The 22,148-nt window shown below is 33.8% G+C and overlaps 1 protein-coding gene across 1 annotated transcript in view; it reads left to right on the top strand.

Moving 5' to 3' along the window:
* Positions 1-15,924, top strand: part of LOC125057126 (GTP-binding protein REM 1) — a 109,891-nt gene extending 93,967 nt beyond the window's left edge. Inside the window, exons 3-5 of the mRNA XM_047660607.1 lie at positions 4,126-4,211; positions 6,838-7,027; positions 14,898-15,924. Of these exons, the coding sequence (XP_047516563.1) occupies positions 4,126-4,211; positions 6,838-7,027; positions 14,898-15,175 (554 nt within the window). The 3' untranslated portion in view covers positions 15,176-15,924. The remainder of the gene's footprint in view (positions 1-4,125; positions 4,212-6,837; positions 7,028-14,897) is intronic.
* The last annotated feature ends 6,224 nt before the right edge of the window (positions 15,925-22,148 follow it).

Here is a 22,148-nt window from a genome sequence, read left to right on the forward strand (position 1 = left end):
ATAACTCGTGCCTTCAAACACATTAATACATCAATCGGGCTTTTAGCGAAGTTTCGTAGTGGTATGGCTAATGAGAATAATCCAGTGACGCTACAACCTATATAGGACCTTACTTTGATCATTTATGCCATAGATAAGTAGGTGACCAGTATTATGCAAACTATAATGCAAAATTGTGAAGAGGCAAATAGACTTATTATTATTAAATTAATAAAACAATTGACGGAGTAACTTTGACAAATTGTAAATTTAACAAAGGTATGAATCCCTCAATTTCGTGTGAATAAATTTCGAGGGATATACGAGAGCTTTGCTTAGATCTTGATTAATAAATACGCGAACGTTGATTTGATTTTCGTTAATTCTAATTTTCTCGTTAGACTAAATGAATTGGGGCGTGAATCAAGCTCTGATTGTCTAAGTTTAATTTTTATTACTACTGATTAATTTAAACTAAATACGTTACCTTACACAGACAGTACTCGTACATAAATTAGAATTCTTTAACGTTTTAAATTTTAGTTAAAATTTAATTAAAATTGCCCCACTGTACAAATAATTTCAACATTATCGTTTAATTATTTGTACAACTGGTCAAATAATTAAATTTAAATATATGTATATTTGTATGTTATAGGAGGCAAACGGGCCTATTATTAAAAGGCCGACAACGCCTTCGCGAGCCCTCTGGCATTGTTAGCGTCCATGGCGGTATCACTTAATTTCTTTAATTGACAGTTAAGATAAGATACTCCTTACGAACCACAGACCTCTCACACAGTAAACAATGGAGATTTGAAAAATAATATACACTTGTGCACACAAGTGCTTATTATACTTTACATTCCATTTAATCCCGAATGTAATTGAAAAGAAATGTTATGAGCGATTTCACGATTGAAAAAGAATATCGCAAACAAAGGTTCATTTAGTCTCGCTCTCAAATATGCATGCACACAGAAGAAATATTTGACAGATGTTTGTGTAATTATTCTAAAATGTGGGCCTAAAAGTTACGGAAATGTACTGTTCAAATGTTAAATGGTAATCTTACGACGTAGCGTAATAACAATGATTCTTGGAGACGCTTGCGGTGCTTGCGTTTAAAACCGCAAGCGTACTTCAAGAATAATTGGTTGTAATCTATCTATATATATAAAAATGAAACCCGTTTTCCGTTGTCACGACATCACATGAAAACGGCTTGACCGATTTGTCTGATTTTTTTTTGTTGTGTTTGTAATTTTCAGGAGAAGGTTCTTATAAAATAAAAAAATTGCGCGGAAAATTAGAAAATTGAAGAATACTTAACCACCATACAATTCGAACTTTTTGGTGTAACCTTATGGCGTTTGACACAACACAACATTGACAGAATGCGTGCTGCATATATCGTCACAGGATGTAAGAAAAATGAATATCGTTCAAATTAAATGCTTCGATCGGAGTTATTATATTGATAATATAATAATATGCGAGCCAGAAAAACAAACAAAGAATGTTGTATAACATAAAGCATTAGAATAATAAACACTTTGTTTCTGAAATATTTTTTAATTCATTATACCAATTTGAAATCAATATTCATAGTTAAGACAGGACAACGTCTGTCGGGTCCGCTAGTACTTTATATATTTAAATTGTTTTGCATGCAATGTAGAATTAATTTATAGTTTTCAACATACAATACAATTTACAATATTACACCTACATAGTAATAATAATAATTAAAAATTGATAAAAGAAATTTAATACCAATTTAAAAAGTTTGGCCCCTGTGGAAGTGTCCCTTTAACGCTGGCAGCATTTCCTCGCTGTATTGCGATAGTTATTCGTTGAGCAAGGAAAGCACCAGCTCGGGGGTCACCAGTATTACCTACCAGATGCCAATTTAAATCATTAATTAGCCTATGCACTTGAACCCCCCGGCCCAAAAGTCTCTACTCTTTGGGGTACAAAATCAAAGTTGGAGGAAAGACTCTTATAACATTTTAAACGTTTATTTTTTCCGCCTGCTCTTGGAAAGCGGCCGCGCCAGCTTTTGGATAGATTGTCGTATGTGTGTGTAAGGCGAAACAGGCGGCAAAACTACTTCTAGTATAAATTCTAACCTTAAAAATCTCGCCTGTTCTCTAATAAAATTTCCTACGTAAAGCCAGCATAAGCAGAAGTGCCTTGGCTCGTATTAACTAGGTTCTGAACATACGAAACGCTTTCAAGTTATTTCTCCGACCGTTAAGAACGACAAAGTTTAACATACACGTTACTTAGCTGAAGTTTGCAGATACAATTTGTGAATTGCGGGTATGTTATATGACATGAATTACGAAATGCAAGTTATGTAGAATATATATATACGGTGTGTACGATTCTGGGTGATATCTGGATTTAAGAAAGCAAAACACTGTTTATTCTTAAATCTCCAAACAACTGTTTTAAATACATTGAGACGACACTATAAGACACAATTGCAAGACGTTCAGCAAGATTAAACAATGTAAAAAGATTTTTGTTTTATTTTGTATATGTCTCGCTGTCTCCATTAGTGACCGAAATATCATTTACGATGTAATATCGTTAATCTGTGATTTGGTTAAAACTATACACTCAAGCATTCTCGGAAATTTGTTTTTGTTTCACAAATCAAAGTCTCTAGAATGTCTATATTTTTTATTAAATTACAAGAATAACTTTATAATAAAACAATTTTAAATTATGAAAAATAATTGTAACATAACTTCAATCCGGTAAAAATTAATTAAATAAATGTGTGAAAGTTATGTCAATAAAAGACAATACTAAGAAAAACTTTAATTTTATTCTAAGCCAAATAATAATAATTCAAATTTGATACAGATTTAAATGGTTACTAAACGCGTATTGTTTATGTAAGAGATGTCGAGTAAATGTCAGTTGCCATGTAGTATCGTTAATCTGTGGTTGGGACATAAAAACGTCAGACCCGCGGGCATTCTCGGAAATTTATATTGAGCCCAGATGCTCCCCAGATGCCTTATGAAAATCCTTAAACTCTGGAACTTTATAAAAATATTTTAGGCACATTATGTTTCCTTATCCATAATCTTAAGTTACATTATAAAGAGGAAATGTTATTTTTCCAAAAGGTCAAAGAATGTAATCAAAATAATTTTACCTTAGCAAGAAATATTTTTATCGGAATTTCACGTAGAAGTTACTAACTTAACGATATTTTAAATTAACTTCTGAATATTTACAAGCATCGTAAGTAACATTATATATTCTTAGTATATGTCAGAGCAATGGCGTTACTGTCAGCTGTTTTTGTCATTATATGGCTAATAAATTAACAACGTTAACGTCAAATCAGTTCAAAACCTTGAATACTAGAAGTTTATTTGATTTGTCACTATTGCTGGATCTATCCGACTTTTCAAGTTGATAGTAGTAGTCACTGCCATGTAACACTTTCAAGGGGAAGGTGATTAAATTATTAAAGGCAATATAGTTTGGTCGACTATTTGGACCATAAGTTTGACAACAATTAATTATAAATAGCTTAACTTATTATTATGACGTTATGTAGATGTTCTTATTATATGAGTTAATGAAAATTAATATGACATTTGCATGCCTATTTTTATATGGTAATTTTTATAACTGATCGATCTTAATGTACCTTCTTGCAAATAAATGTTTTATTATTATTAGCGATTCCATAGTCAATATTAAAATATAAAAATCTGAAATAAATTATACAAGGGTATAAAATTTGTTTAAAAATAATATTAGAAAAAAGGGAAGATTTAAAAGACTTCCTGCTTAAAAAACCTGATCTGAGGCCAAGATCCATTGTATAATATTTGATGTAATAGAAAAGGTGCTTACAATCATTTAAAAGAAAACTACTTGGCGATTTCAAAGCCCTTGATTCGAGAACTGGCAGTTAATGTAAATTTAGAAGCATTATTTTACTGACTTTCATAAGTATTTATGAAGTTACCTATATGATTTTGTTTTAGGGTTATAACCCCATTGGATTATTATTAGCAAAAGGATTGAAATTTTATATTTAAGTAACACCTATTAAGTACCTACTATGTTTTTAAGCGTTACCTTTATATTGTATTAAAACATTTTTTCTAGATGCGGACGGCACGGAGCAGAAAGTATCAATTCTACTAAATGGCGAGGAATCGGAGCTTTATTTCGTAAACTGCACAAGTGCAAGGGTAAGATATATTTTATTTTAATGAAACTTTAACAAACCTTTTCCGACAAATAAAACTCTGAGTTCAATTATTTTTGGTTATGTTTATATGTACACTAGGGCTACATTCTCATGCTACTAATACGAGTGTAGAGTTCACGGCGCATTAATCATAGATAGGAAATCCCACCCCTCAACGTTATCCATCAATCATTCAGACGGGCGCAATCTAAACATTGTATCGAGGAACAATCAGACTTAACTTTTTGAATCCACTCTGTTTACCGCACTGTATGTCGAGGGGTTGAAGTTATACTATATATAATATATATGTATACTAGTAGATTCGGCCAAGCGTTGCTGTGGCTAAGATTTTTTTTATATAACATAGTTGTAACTATTCAAGAGAAACGGCAGAAGGACACCTATCCACCATGCTTTATTGGTGGTTATGCCATTAAATTGTAGCTTATGTGAAACGTTGGTACTTTCAACACAGCGCCATCAGTTAGAATTGTGACTACCAAATAATAAACAAATATTTTGCAATAAAATAATATTGTGGGTATAAATTGAGATGTTAGCTATCCTATCTTTTAAGTTGGATCAAACTACACACGGTGTGCAAATTTGATTGATATCGGTTCGGTAGTTTAGGAGTCCATAGCGGACAAACAACGTGACCCGTAATTTATATATATTAAGATAATAATCGTTTCTTCCTCTGCATGTGTAGATGCGAAGACTGGAAATGTTTTTGGCAAGTGAAAAATAACTATACTTTTATATGCAAGTGAACAGCTTTCTATATCCGGCTAAACCAGTGTATCTCAACCTTTTTTGTGCTAGCCTATCTAGAAAAACATACAATGTAACGTTCATAATTTTTATATTAAAAAATTTAATTCACTTAAGAAGTGGAGTCAATGTGGTGTTTACAATGATACGTTTTAGGAAGAAATTACTTGTAAATTAATATAAATTTTCAAAACATATAAACCTATACCAATTAAATTGCCCCCTGTGGGGTGTGGGCCCCAAATTGGGAAACACTGATCTAACCAGAACTGATTATCTCCCGAATCAAACCTTCTAATATACACAGAGATGGGTTTAGGATTTTATTCATACAATGTTGTAGTTGCCTCATTAAATAAAATGAAGATCCTCCATCAGAAGGGTAAAGCTTTAATTTAATTCTGGACACTTTAAAATGAGATCCCTTTGAGCCCTTGAATATGAGACTCACGGATGAATTATTAATTATAACCGTGTCCAAAAATGATTTACTGTCCCGAGTTAAGTATAAGTTCGGTGGCAGTGGACGTACAAAACCCAATTTTATTAAACTTTGGACTTTGAACTTACTGCCTTTAAAGGTCTACCTGCGACAGCGATTATAGGAAAAATCTGAATCACTAAACATAAGTACTCTTTCATCTCTTTCTGTCACATTGTGTTTACGCTGTGATAAAAAGAGACTGATGCGTACATTAGGTCGAACTGTGCCATCAGACGTATAGCGGTTATAAAAACTGATAATATTATTATCTAAAAAAACTAATATATTAGTTATATTCAGCCTATTGTCTAAATTCTAACAAAAAGTATAGCAAACTCCCGACAAAAATAATGGGTTGGAATGCACAGATTTATTAATTTATAAGAAATCTTACAACTAATAAATAATCATAAATAAATATCAATTACAGTTGGATTGTGGCCCTTGCCCCAAGTAGAAATCACGACTTTAAATAACCTTATTCATTAATTTAATATTTGTCGTAAATATAATTAAACAATCCATCAGTGTCGGAAATCAAATCGATAAGATCACTAATTGGATTGGAACACAAGTTATAAACAAAATTGAATACTTTGGAGTTCTATGAAATCGTATAAAAACTTTAATTTGATCATATTACTTCTCAAACTAACCGCTATCCCGTAAAATAGGCGAGAACTAGGTACTGGAAATAAATCCCTAATTTTTATTAATTTTCCCCTTCGAATGTATAGAGTTCAGACATTATATTACGCGTTCAGCTGTTTATTATTTCTGGTCTAATCCTTTTGTGAAATCGATGGCTTTGAAGATGTAATAAATAGTAATGTTCCCAAGCTATATAGCTTCTATATAAATAACAGTGCAATAGAAATAATATATAAATCGATAACTTACTATGTATGTCAAACGGGAATCCATCATTAACTAGCTAAAACTTACAATTCTTCATTAATGCCTTTGACAAATGATGATATATTTTTAATTACAATTTTTATTCATAACGTAAATGTCATACAAATATCAATTAATTGCGTCGTACATTAAATATATTATGAGCTGCTAATGTTCATACAACAGATATCATAGTCTTTCTTTCATAAATTCGATATCATATAAAATAATACTAATTAAATAATGAAAATAGAAAAAAAAAGAATTGTTGCTATTTCTTAAAAGTTTACTGACACTACACAAAAAGGTGAGTCATACACACATAACGGCTTCCTCTCAATGTTTTCCTTTCATTCCAGCAAATTAATTGCAGAGTTGTTACCGTAATAATAACTTATTTGAAAATAATAAACTAAACTAGTCTATATTTCAAGCCGAAATTATTAAACTATCTATGGTCTATCCACAGGAAGAGATAGACCGCTGCGAGCCTCCAGATGCGTTCGTCGTAATATACTCTGTAGTAGACAAGGCATCCTTCCAGAAGGCTGAGCAGGAATTGGCCAGGTTACTGGACTCCGACATGTTGAGATGCAGGCCGGCTGTGCTGGTTGCGAATAAAATAGATTTAGCGAGAAGCAGAGCTGTTTCGACACAAGGTATTGATTTTCTTTTTATTAAAATCTAATTGTTTATTTTAATGTTGTAAATAGCTTTTTTTTAATACACAGTTAATATATGTCATACTATAATGAGCTCACATGAGCTACAATGCTAGGGTTGCATGTATACAAAACAACATCGTATTTATGGACATTTTTAATAATATTCAAAACATTAATTAAATATGGTAACAAAAAAATATTAATTAAATTTTTAGCTAAGATAGTTTTAGATTAAGTGATATATGTATACAGCTGCATCGGTAAACTCGTAGAATAGAAAATAAAATATCATAACTATTTCGATGTAACAGACACAATCGTATTTATATTAGATTTCCTCTTTTCTACAACAACAAAGTTAAACAAGGAAATATAGAAACTATACAATGGTCTAGCAGCAGTATTGGCCTTGTGGCTTCAGCGTGCGACTCTCATCCCTAAGGTCGTAGGTTCGATCCCTGGCTCTGCACCAATGGACTTTGTTTCTATGTGCGCATTTAACATTCGCTCGAACGGTGAAGGAAAACATCGTGAGGAAACCGACATGTCTTAGACCCAAAACGCCGACGGCGTGTGTCAGGCACTGGAGGCTGATCACCTACTTGCCTATTAGATTGAAAAATGATTATGAAACAGGTTCAAAAATCTGAGGCCTAGACCTAAAGAGGTCGTAGCGCCACTGATTTATTTTTCATACAATGGTCTACAGCAAATTCGAAATTTAAATACTGTCGCGCGGCACAAATTAGATATTTACGTCTAAACAAGAATAAAAAGCTAGTAAAAATGAAAATCTAAGTCTATTTAATATAACTTTAATAATAATCTACGCAATAAGAGTTAATAAAGCGATGTCCTATTATTGAGGCAAAGTGATTTCCCGAGAGACAGCTAGCCTCAAATTATTACAGCTATATTTTTCCTAATGATATTATTCAGAGGAAAGTGGCTTAGCGACTTTGTGCGGAAATTTTACTTAGCTTTATTATGTTTACTTGTTGCTATTTCAACAATATTTCGATGCATCCTAGCATTAGGAGCATTTCTCATCTGCCTCGTTATTACCTTAAATATATTAATAATGACTCATTATCCTTAAGATTAGCTACTACATTTTTTTTATTCTTTTATATTTTAGTTTAGTTCAGTTTTAGTTGGTAAATTTCTAGTGTTACATGTAATTTTATGTTTTTTTTAAATTATTTGTGCACTTCCATTTTACTCTCAATCAGTTCTTTGTTATTATTCCATACTAGGGTTGCCTGAAAGTAATCGCTTGTTAGCGATAAGGCTTTTTATAGGTAATGAAGTGTAAATAAAAATTTAAGAAAAGTTCTTAATACAAGTGTGTTTGATTATATCGGAGAAGTGCTAGTATGAAAAGTACTCTAGACTTGGTAGATGTACGTTTTTAAGAACAAAAACATTTGTGGGTGAAAAATGCCTTAAAAACGCAAACGTATTTATATTACGTACTATCAATGTATCTTGATTAAAATAAAAGATTTTCATAATTACTGAATGCTAATTTTAATATTTTCATTGAATATGCACAAATCAACAAAGTTTACATTCCATTCGGTAGCAACTAACTTTGAACGACGACGACTTGAGGGGACGCAGTTCCAAATAGAATTTGAGCTGAACCGTGCTATCGTGATTATATATGTCGCTGGTATTAGCTGCTATTGTCATTATAATTTCATAACATCAAAGTCAAATAGTTCAAAACTGTTCTGTGATTTATTTGATTTGCCAATATTAATAGATCTACAAATTAACACACTACTTGATAGTCTGTCGTAATATCATAATCTTTATTATTAATGTGTTAGTGTCATCTGCCATTGTCATTATAAATTAATAAAATCTGTAGCGGCGAAGACAATGAGAAGTAGGCCGAGGGGCAAGTGGAATGCGGCGTAAAAATAATGGAAACACCACTCACCTAAAGTCCACAGTCTCTTCACCTGTCTTCGTGAGAGAAGACCACAAATAAATCTATATGCACTATAAGCGGAAGAAGCGTAAGCGTAAGCGAAAGCACACGCGTGAGCTCGCGGCGGCGGGTGAATCTTCTCTGCGGCGCGGGAGCATGTAGAATGCGGTCCCCTCCTTCTACACTTTAATACCGCAAAAGAGAAAGAGTGGTGTTTAGGGAATGGGTGCGGTAAGGATAGAGAATGTGATCAGAGAGGACTAAAGGAAACTGGATGGCGTGAACATTGCCCCCGGCCTAAAAAACCTTTAGGTTTTTTATAAAGAGATAATTTGTAATATTAAAGAAAAGAAATTATAATAAATAAAGCGGTTTTTTTTTTTTTTTTAAAGCGGTTTCTAAAGCGGTTTGTAAACGGTTTTGTAAAGCGGTTTCTAAAGCGGTTTGTTAAGCGGACTGTAAAACGGTTTGTAAAGCGGTTTTGTAAAGCGGTTTCTAAAGCGGTTTGTTAAGCGGACTGTAAAACGGTTTGTAAAGCGGTTTGTAATGCGGTTTTTTTTTTTTTTTATAGTGATTTGTTAAGCGGTTTGTAAAGCGGTGTATTAAGCGGTTTAAAAAAGACTTTAGATTCGTATATACGATAATTTGGTAAGTCACCCAAGAGCAGTATCGTAGGGTGAGGATTTACTTTGAAACAAAAAGTTACATTTATGTATAATTGATCGCACTATGCTGCGGCAAGATAGTATCCAAAAACGTTGTCGGAGTATCGCCATTAAAGTGACTGGACCAACGTGACAGTTATGATGATGATAATAGGAAATAATTAACTCAATTATCCTATCCTTTCGCGGTAACAAAATAGGATACTGTTGATCATACTGAAGATTGGCATTTTTTAGTCTACCACCAACCCTGATCAACCCATCAGAATCTAGAAAAGGACATAATCTTTGAATAGAACGTGAGCAGCGGCCACTAGTTTTAATGTTATGGATAACATCAGAGAAGTATACTTTTTGTAAAACCTTAAAAATCTGTATTTCAGCAAAATTAATATCATCAGCAGAGATACTAGTAGATCTAGGAAGTCTTTTCAGAAAACGGTATATCCATACCACTGTACGGAGAAACAATAACCAAGAAGAAACTCGATGAGACAGTTCTAAAATTGGGTTTGGATCACTCCACACAGTAGCGGGGATAGAAACTATTTTTCTTTCTTCTTCTACATCAACAGCTGTTTCAGAGTTAACCGAAGTAATTGGCCACTCAGATGATTCCAATTCTAAGCATTTTGGGCCAGTGAACCAAATAGACTTATTTATAAATGCAGTGGGTGACAAACCGCGAGATAGACAATCACTAGGATTTTGATCACCCGCAACATGATGAAATTTTTCAGGTCGAATATGAGAAACTATTTTTGTAATGCGAGTAGCAACAAAGGTCTTAAAGCGGTGCGGGGATGCGGAAATCCAATGTAGTGCAACCATTGAATCAGTGAAACAAAAAATGTCATTAATGACGTGACTTTTCTTATAAGTATCTATTACCCGCTGAGCTAGCTTAGCCATGAGTAAACATGCGCAAAGTTCTAGTCTTGCAACGGAAATGGTTTTAAGCGGAGCAACTTTCGACTTAGCACATACTAAGCGAATTATAGGCGGAGAGTTTAAAGGTTTATTTGTCTTTAAATAAACAGTAGTGCCATAGGCTTTTTCACTGGCATCCGCAAAGGCAATTATAGAAATTGTAGATTTTTCTTCAACCCCTAAATGTCGTTGAACACGTAGCTGTCGTAAACATGGAAGTTCCCGAATATAAACTTGCCAAACATCAACTATAGCTGAAGGAAGTGGTTCATCCCAGCCTATTTTAAGAAGGTGTAATTGTTGTATAATTAGTTTAGCGTAAAGTATGACTGGAGCTATTAGTCCTAGGACGTCAAATTGTCGTGCTATAAGTGACAAAATATTACGTTTAGTCACATGGTTATTATGTTTAATTGAAACCGCGTACATAAACTCATCAGTGGTTGGAGACCATTGTAAGCCAAGAACTTTTAAATTATTTTCTGAACCATCAAAATCTATTTTTCCTAATTGATTATCAGAAGATGATAAATTTTCAATAAGCTCCGATGTATTGCTGGCCCATTTAACAAGTTCGAAACCCCCAAGTCTAACAAGCTCCCGAAGTTCTTCGCAAAGTTTTAACCCAAAAGGCAAGGATGGCACAGAGTAACAAACATCATCAACGTACATGTTATTTTCAATTATAGGAATAGCGTTCGGAAAACGTACTTTTTCATCATAGCACAGCTGGCGTAATACCCTCATTGCAAGGTAAGGACTACAGCGTAAACCGAAACAAACACGATTGAACTGGTAAACATGTAGCGGTGAAGTTGAATTAAAGCGAAACAAAATTTTTAAATATTTACGGTCATTTTCCGAAACGCACACTTGTAAGTACATTTGTTTTATGTCCGCAATAAAGGCAAATTTATACAAGCGAAAGTCTAACATAATATTAAATAGATCACTTTGCAGACTATCTCCAGTATACAATATATCATTCAAAGATAAACCAGAAGATGTTTTTGCACTAGCGTCCATCACCATGCGCCATCTCGTGGAGGTCTTATCCAACCTCGCAACTGCATGATGTGGAATATAATAACCTTGATTTTTATTATCATTTTCCACTAATGAAATGTAACCCTTATTGATGTATTCTTTAATAATTGCATCATATTCCAAACGAAGTTCCTTTGATACTGACATTTTACGCTCAAGAAAATAAAATCGTTGTTTAGCCATATCATATGAGTCTCCTAAAACGGCTGGATTCTCTGAAAAAGGTAACATCACTGTATAGCGACCAGTGGAATCGCGAGAAACAGTATTTGTAAATATGCGTTCATTCTTAATAGCGTCTGGACTCAAAGGGACAGAACATTGCACCTCTTCTAAATGCCAAAACTTTTGAATTAAACTTTCTAACTGCGGCTGTTCAACTAAAGAACATAACGAAATAGCGGTACAACTGTTATAGTTATTGGTGCAATCAGAACTTAATAAGGGAACGTTTCCGATGATAATGTACCCGAATATTGTTTCGAAAGCGGTAGGAGTGCCAGGTGCGCCAGTAACACGGCCTGACAACATTATTTCGGCGTATTGCGGTGCACCAATAAGTATATCAACCTCTGAAGGATAAAAATAATTTTCATCCGCTAAGGTAATATTGTTCAAATGCTTAAACGATGACATATTAATTTGTGACACCGGTAAAGAGTCTGTAATTTTGTCTATCGCAAAGGCATTCAAAGATAAAGAATTATTGTTAATCCGAGAAGACAGAACAATAGACACTTCTCCTATTATCGGATTTGACGCGGAACCAATACCCTTTACAAATTTATTAGAAAATTTATTAACCTTTAAATTTAATCTTTTGCAGCATTTCATTGTTATAAAAGTGCTTTGAGATGCACAATCAATTAAAACACGCACACTGTGTGGTTTACCATTTAAACCATATATTAATACTTGTGCCGTACCTAATAAACATGTATTATTACTTTCGGAAATAGCGGGCCGAATATTACAAAGCGAAATATTTGAGTTATTAATCGGCTGATTGTCGCTGCGTGCAGGTAAATAAGGTGTGTTATTAGCGGGAGGCACAGCAACCTGTGCAGTTGCATTGCTCATGCGATTCAAGTTATTAGGGTGAATGTTTTCTTGAGAAACCGTCGCATTACGACACAGCGTTGAATGATGTCTCATGCGGCAATGACGACAATTCCATGCAGACTTACATTTATTTAACATATGCGATAAACTTAAACAGTTAAAACATCCTTTATTGTTTTTGATAAAAGTATATTTATCCTCGATAGACAATTCTTTAAATGAATTACATTTATATAAATTAAAATGATCGATGCGTTTACAAAATGAACAAGAAGACTGTTTCTCTGTAAGCGAAACGAACGCACGCGACGAAACCGGTTTGTTATCAAATGTGCGAGTAGGATCCAGATGTTGAGCTATCCTATTATGTTCGCGTACGAATGCAATTAAATCTTTATAACTAGGTATTGTTGGGTTATTCATATTATGTAATTCAAAGGAACGAATCGTACTAGAATCTAATTTCTTACATGATAAATATAGTAAAATAAAATCAGCTAAATTTTCTAATTGCAATGATTCTAAACTTGATATTGCGGTGCAGTAATTGTCAAGAAACAATTGTAAATTTTTATGTGAAGCGGTGGTAAGCGGTTTGAAGTCTAGAATCTTTTGCATATAGGCTGAACCTAAACTTCGTTTGTCATGGTATTTGTCTATAAGCGTTTGCCAAATTAAAGCATAATTTTCGGCATTTGGAATGATACCTGCGCAAACTGAAAGGGCCGAATCAGACAATTTACTGATTAAGTATTGAATGCGTTCATGATCTGTAAGGTCAGGGTTTTCGTGTATCGTACGTTTAAAAGATTCGTGAAATATTGGCCACTTAATGACATCACCATTAAACATCATCAAGTCTAACTTCGGTAAACGAAACGATCTACGTTGGGTATTTGAGTCTGACAAACCATTGCTACCTGCCACTGACTTGTTGAATTTTTCAAATATGTACTTAGAATGACAGTACATATCTTCAAATGCATTCATGCATTCAAAATTAACAGTGTATAGGGGATTAATTGTTAATTCGATTATATTTATTTTATTTACAGTTTCTGAAAATTTATCCCGAATGTTGTCAATCGAAATCATTCCCGATAAAAAATAATTTATGTCTCTTTCATCCGATGTCTTCTTAGACCTATCATATAAATCTTGTAATCGTGAAAATAGATTGTCGCGTTTTGCTATTAACACGGCTCGTTCAATTTCAAGAGAACTGTTAGCACCTTGTTTCTCTAATGTTGCTTTACGAGTCTCCATATTAACTAAGATATATATATATATCGCGAATTGAAATAAACTAAAATAATATATCGCGGCTCGAAAGGACCAAAATAATGTAGCGGCGAAGACAATGAGAAGTAGGCCGAGGGGCAAGTGGAATGCGGCGTAAAAATAATGGAAACACCACTCACCTAAAGTCCACAGTCTCTTCACCTGTCTTCGTGAGAGAAGACCACAAATAAATCTATATGCACTATAAGCGGAAGAAGCGTAAGCGTAAGCGAAAGCACACGCGTGAGCTCGCGGCGGCGGGTGATTCTTCTCTGCGGCGCGGGAGCATGTAGAATGCGGTCCCCTCCTTCTACACTTTAATACCGCAAAAGAGAAAGAGTGGTGTTTAGGGAATGGGTGCGGTAAGGATAGAGAATGTGATCAGAGAGGACTAAAGGAAACTGGATGGCGTGAACAAAATCAAAGTGAAATTAGTTAAAAACCGTTAATAGGAATGGTTTATTTGTCAATGTTGTAGATCTATAAGTTAAGGAATTCAATAGTCAATAATAATAATGACTTTGGAGTCAGTTTTTACGTGTCGAAAGAATTGTGATGATTTCCTTTTAATCCTATAAATTCCGACCAAATTCTTTTCTATTACGAAACTTGATAGTAGACATACTTCCGCATACCATCCATAAACACAACAAACATTGTTGTTCGTATTGTAGTTCCAAATTCGTCAGTCGCCCTATTAAAATTATTTACCGTAATAAAATCATATGTATTCATTTAACAACCGTATATTTAAAGAGCCATTACACGGTTTGATATCGGGCGAAACAAAAATTTCATCTTGAACAGAAGGCAAACTAAACATGTCTTTGCGTACCCCAAAAATGAAAGTATTTAGAATAAATACATTTATTATATTGAGTAGACTTGCTTTAAATATGTTCAAATTGCGATTTATTTTAATAATTTTGCCCATTCACAGATGGCAAATGCCTCGCGTGCACATACAAAGCGAAATTCATAGAAGTGTCAGTTGGCATCAACCACAACGTTGACGAACTCCTTGTCGGCATCCTCAACCAGATCAGGCTAAAGCAGCAGCAGTTCACCTCCGATGGAGGCAGAGAGTCATCACCAGCGCACTGGTATAAATCCCGAGGTGTTGTACGCGCAAGTATGAAAGCCCGGCAGATGCTCACATGGATCTTCGGGAAGGAGGATTCGAAATTCAAAAATTGTGAGAACTTACATGTTCTGTGAGTAGAATCGGATGGCCCCGTTTTTGTATAGACAGTAAAACGTGGCTGTGAAGTGAATAAACATTTAAGTGTCCAGTGTGTGGTAATTTAAATTTTATTAGAACGCCCATTCGATGTAATCCGAAAGCGAAATCGATTATCTGATGATTATTTTAAATATCGAACTTGAGTGTTATTCGAGCGCAAACGACAGTTGTTTTTTCATATTCAATTATTATTTCTTAAACTTAATACAAATTATATTTTGATTTTTTTAAGACATGTTACTTGTCAAAATTTATTGACGATGTTAATTAATATAATATGTTTATCTATGGCTAATGCTGGACACATTTAACAGATAAAGGGCCAAAGTCAAAATTCTGACATATGTCAGACGATAAGTGCCAATGCTTGAGAGAATTTATTAAGCTTAAATAAATCAGTATTTTGTCCTTTATATAATAAAACTTGTATTGTGAGCAATATAACCTAGTTAGAAAATATACTCAAGAGTTTAAATTTTATATAAATCGCTAGTAATAATTCTTTGTAAATAGTTCATTAAACCCGGGTCCACTGCAAAATTTCCTTCCATCCTAGGCCTCTTCTTTCGTAGAAGACCTACATATTTTCTTATGTACCTTTTAAGTACCGATGTCCTAACATAGTATCAACAGTTTAAGTCGTAGACCATAGATAATAAATCAGTCTTTAAAACTTTAATCTATATAAACGTAAATTTATATTACGACGTTTCAAGTGCTATCAAAAAAAACGTGTGTGTACACGCGTTTGAAATTATACTTCTTTGGCGTAACAATATAAACATCAAAAACGTTTGTTGAAAAAACGACACTAACAATAGAAAACATTAAAATGTTGACTATACCTAGCTAACTTCAGAGTGTCAGTTTTTTAGAGACGGTGTGCGCGCGCGTCGTAAAAAAAATTCCCTAACGCGCCAAAAGAAGTATAACTTTAAAAAGTTTTAATATAAAATATATTAAAACATAATAAATCGTACAGCGCCATCTTATGGTTACACGCATAACTAAAGTATTCCAATAGTAGGCAAAGTATTTAACGATAGCATTTAATACTTTGTACAGTTTTTGACATGTAGAGCAGTTTTTGATTCTTCATTGATACTTGTGGTCGCAGAATGTCAAAGATCAAGATCTTAGACATTCTTGACTATACTCTGAACCTAGTCCTAAATAATGTTAAAACTTTTATAATTGTAAATATAAACTGCAAATGCACCGAAGGATTTGATGTTTTTGTGTATAATTATAAAGTAGGTTATTTAATAATAGAATCAAAAGTTAGCCATAATGTTCATTACTCTTCATAGTGAGTGACTTTGAATTTATTAAAAATTGAGAATCGTCGAAAGAAATAAAACAGTACTTACATCGTTATATCTAAACTCGTCTGTCCCTTTCACCAGTGTTTGACAGAAAGAGATATAAGATTTAGTAGACTATACAGTCGCTGTCATTATCTGTATGCTGTAACACCCTTACAAAACAAATGAGAAAATCCATAGATTACAGACTCGACCTAATTGGCATGACTTTTGCGTAATTTACTATGCCCGCGCAAAGTCGGCTATTTTTCATAAATTAATATAAATATGTAGTGCCTTTATCTTATCTAAATGGTGTTTTTATCGTAATTAAGTATAAGTTAAAATAAATTTTATATGTGTTTAGATTATTATAAGTGTGTATATCCAAATATTATATTACGTGTTATTTTCATAAGAAATTTTGATTCATATTAAACTCTGCTATCTGTACAGATACAATATTATTTTAAATGAACTTCTCTTGTACTTCAATCTGCATAGTTACAATGAACTATAAAAAAATTATATAATATATTTATAAACGTAATTAACATCAAAAAGCTATTGAATTCTCTGCTTTAAAAATATTATTTCTTTAATACATATATACGTGAATTTATTACATTATGTACTCAACTCGACTTAGCAACCGTAGTCACCGTGCGACTACCATATCTAGATTACCATATGATTAGTGTTAAATTTCTGCCATACCAGCGCCATCTATTGATGCAAAGTTGGTATTTATTCCGCTTGATTTACAGACTAATTGTGCGTGTTATTAACGTTTATGTGAGTAATGTAATAAATTCGAGTATATATCCATTACAGTTTGATTTAAATAAATCAGTCTAATTAACTAAAGTACTTTACCAATACTTTGGAAATAATAAGACTAAATCTATAAAAGTGGTTATATACACGAATTACCATTACCATATAAGCCCCGATTCACTCACTTAACTCAAGGCTTAAGTACAGCTTAAATTTTGGATCATGTAAGAGTAATTAATAGGATTACCGTTCAAAAGCTTTGGCCGGACAGAATTGGAACTCACATTTCATAGTGGATTATGTCTATGTAACGAACTGTTCCTAACTTTGTGCTCGTCGTTATGACAAGCAACAAATGATATAATAGTATAATGTTTGTAGCTATTGTATTATCTCCAATCTAGTTAGAACAGTGTGAACCTGGTGGTTAAGTGTAGGGCCGCGATTTCTAAGGCTGATAGCGTAGCGGGATGCGGACAAGGTTACACTGCTACCGTGTTCTGTTATCGTGAGGCTTTACGCCCGAACCCAATAATCAATCCACAATCTCAGATTGAAAACAATCTGAGATCAGACCGTGACAGTCAATTGATCTCCTATCTGCATCCCAATAACCAAACCCTACGAAGACAATTCATTTTTGGCGACGGATAAAATGCTCCTTGTCGTTCCATTTTACCGAGTTTTCACTCATATTTCATAATCAATGTTAACCAAATAATTTAAATTAAACCGTACAAACAACATTAAAATATACATGTGTACCTATGTTTAAAACATAACAAACAGTTTTTTTAATTATTTAAAAAAACTGCTTAAGTTAAAATCTGTTAAAATAATCAACTGATGAAATCGAGCTTTCGTCAACTGTCATTTTTATACAAAGGTCTATCCACAGACACTGATACGACCTCCCATGGATAGCTTGTATCGACAGATGGCGATTACAATCCGTCGATTGGTTATTGCCACTCTTGTTACAAGATTTGGATTAAGACTACTATCGAAGATGGTGGATTATGGATTGAGATAGGTTATTGGGCTCGGGCGTTAGTGGGTATGCACAGAAGTGAGTCTTACATAACCCTTCTCCACAGGGCAGTCGAGCCGTGGGAGGGTATGCGTAACGTCCTTACGAAAAGATAATTAAATCTTCTCTTATACGCATCATTCTTACAATAGTATCCGAAGATTGATTTACCTACAATTAATTTAAGTGACAATATAACTGAGGTAAATATGAGATCCCTCAAGGGAAAGAGCTGTTATATCACCAGAATTATTTCATTACAACTTCCTAAAACAATAATCATACTCGTATATATTATAAACAGTTTGAAGATAGTTTGAACAAAGAAGGACATACAACTGTAACCCAATGTAAAACGTAAACTAAATATAGAGAAGTACCGTTTTGTTTACGATGTTTTTAGAGAAAAGACACAATTATAGTTACACAGAACAAACTTTTGCCCCTGTCTGACCACGTTAGTTCATTTTTAATGTCATTGAATGACGCAACTTTTTAATATAACTAAATTAAACTAACTTCCATTTTTATCCATGTTTATGACTAGCTAATCTATATGTAATTTTATTACACCAAATTTATACTGTATTAAGAGCTAAATGTACCATATGTTTCATTAATTTTTATAATACTAAAATGTTTTAAGTAATGTAAAGTTCTAGTCTACTGTAAATATACCGATTGACAATAAATTTGTTTACTGTATAGTTTTTTTATTTTCTCCCACTTCAAATATAGCTTTTATCTGTAAAGTGTAAAATGGATCCTAAAAGCCATTAAATTTAAAACTGAGTATAATAATGCAAGAAAAGTATATTTACTCTTTGTGAATAAAGAAGTATAAAAAATCCATAACGTAATATCAGCTGCATCATGAGCATACCCCACATACACACCCTCACGTATATACCATCACTTTCACACCATCACACAACACAGCCAAATTAGGTATTACTCAGTTAAAATAAAAAGTTTGAAGCTTTTTGCAAATATTATGTAATATTTCGCTATATCTTTAGTATAATTTTTTTTATTGTATATAATTAACGTTAGCTGTTCAATTACAAAATAAATTAATATAAAATATTCACTACATCACTTCTGTTTCACCAAAAATTTATATCGTGACTAAAGAGAGCATTAAAGAAATTTTGGTTATATCTCGAAATTATTTTATAAAGAACTTATTTTACGCTCGAGTGACATTAGCTACGGTTAATGTAAGCCAGATGCTACGAATACTACGAGGCTACGGTCACAACATGCTTGCTACGTAAGTACTACTTGCTACGTTACTACGCTGTAGTATGACTATCGTATATCAAAAATTTATTGGGGTTTGACATACTGGAGTCATAGTTTAAACCTCAATTTAAAAACCTTTATAAGGGTAGTATTAATAAAGCCGCTACTATATCTCTATTCAGAATAGCGTCTACAGATTTTGACAGACAAATGAACACTAGTTAAATTGGAAGACGGTGTTTTTCTTATATAAATTAGGTTAAGGATTATGCTAATAATAAAAGAATATGCCTATTCATACAAATAAGAACACTGGTCATAGACTAAGGCTTATAATAGTTATATTTCTTTTCAATGTAAAGCTTGTGAACGTTTGACGACTCATTGGTCTAGTGGTTAGTACCCCTGACTGCGAATCCATGGGTCCCGGGTTCGATCCCCGGCTGAGACGAACATCCATGTGATGAGCATTTGGTGTTGTGCTTAGGTCTTGGGTGTTTAAATATGTATTTATATGTCTATCTATCTATAATATGTATGTATATCCGTTCCCTAGGACCCGTAACACAAGCTTCACCAGCTTAGCATGGGACTAGGTCCATTGGTGTAAATTGTCTTTTTAAAAAAAAAAATAAAAAAAACTAAAGGAAATATACATGCCTTAGACCTACAGAATGACCCAGACAGAAGACTTGCATGAAGTAAATAGTGCGAAATAAAGAACAAATTAATAAAAATAAAAATTGCTTATTTCGGAAAACATAGTCAAACAAAACAAACATACCCTGGGAAAAGAAACATCTACCTGTGAAAGAATCAAATTAAGAGATATAATTACTCGCTACATATCACGCATCGGAATGTTCCCAGCCGTCGCCGTCGTGTTCTTATCAGCCGCCCACATTGTATATACACAGTAAGTCTTTGGTCATTGTTTTGTTTAATTTTAGAGTTCCGTTGGTCAATTTGTAAAACCCTTCTCGATATTTTAAAGTGTATATCGTTAGTAAAATATTTGTAGTTATATCGGCTGAGAATCTTTTATCTTAACCAACAAAGGATTTATTTTTCTTGTTGTTGAATCTATTATGCTAGGACCACCCAAGGTTGAAGAGACCTCTCCTGAAAAATCGGACGAATCCGTAGAACCAAAAGGTCAACCTAAATCATCCCGGCAACCATCTCCATCCTCTAGAAGTACTAGATCTAAATCCAAAACTACTGAGATGGATATCAATGCCCTTCTTAAATTTATTAAGCCTTACGATGGGAGTAGGGAAAATCTTAACGCTTTTATTATTAAATGCACTAACGCCATGGACCTGGCGTCAGATGTTCAAAAACCAATGCTTTTTAATTCCTTAGAGGGAAAGGCTGCTACTACATGTGCAATAAAAGAATTTAATGACTGGTCCCAATTGAAAGAATTCTTAAAGACCCAGTTTAGTGAACATAAACACTACACACATTTACTAACTGAGTTACAGGAAAGTAAACAAGGTGTAAACGAACCGGTAAGTCAATTTTCATTACGTGTCGAAACGTCTTTATTTAATTTGTTAACAGAAATCTCTTTAGGTAATTACCCACAAAAGGAGATACCAGGTCGTATTGCGTCTACAGAGGACCTGGCCCTCCATCACTTCCTCATGGGCCTATTACCTAGACTTTCAAACTTAGTTAGAGCTCGAAATCCTAAAAGTTTAAATAGCGCAGTAAACTTAGCGATGTCTGAAGAAAAGATCCAGAATAGCCAATTCGCTAAACGCAATACCAGTCAAAGTCAGCCTCACCCTAATAATAACTCTAGGCCCCAAAGTAACCAAAATTCATCCGGTGGAAAACCTAATTTTAACTCTCCAAATAAGTCTTACCCAAGGTTTTCTTCAAATTATCCTAATAATTCCCAATCGTCCAAACAACCATCTTCATTTTGCAGATATTATAAAGCTACGGGCCACGAAATTAAGGATTGCGAGCTCTTAGCTTAGTATAGCTAACAATAATCGCCGCAATCAGAAGCCTGGTAATGGCAATTATTCCTACCCCAATCGAGTGTCCCATGTAGTTGAACACACCGATGAACCTGATGACGATTATCCTGTCGAACCAGAATCTTTAAACGAATAAACGTCTCGACTCGGTGTTGCACGAGACGAGCCTTTAAAGTCAACACCCATAATCCACAACATCCTAACGACCCTATCCTGGGTAACCAACCCCAACAATCGCGTCGTTCTAACTCTCAACATCCTAACGACCCTATCCTGGGTAACCAACCCCAACAATCGCGTCGTTCTAACTCTCAACATCCTAACGACCCTATCCTGGGTAACCAACCCCAACAATCGCGTCGTTCTAACTCTCAACATCCTAACGACCCTATCCTGGGTAACCAACCCCAACAATCGCGTCGTTCTAACTCTCAACATCCTAACGAGCCTATCCTGGGTAACCAATCCCAACAATCGCGTCGTCCAAATCTCTACGTTCAAATTCCTCCACCTCCTAATGAAGAGGTATATGAAGTCAATATAGATACAACAAAAAAGTTACTTCCACATATATTAATAGAATCACAAATTTCAGATA

Source organism: Pieris napi, chromosome 16 (assembly GCF_905475465.1).
Source record: "Pieris napi chromosome 16, ilPieNapi1.2, whole genome shotgun sequence".
Classification (NCBI taxonomy): Eukaryota; Metazoa; Arthropoda; class Insecta; order Lepidoptera; family Pieridae; genus Pieris; species Pieris napi.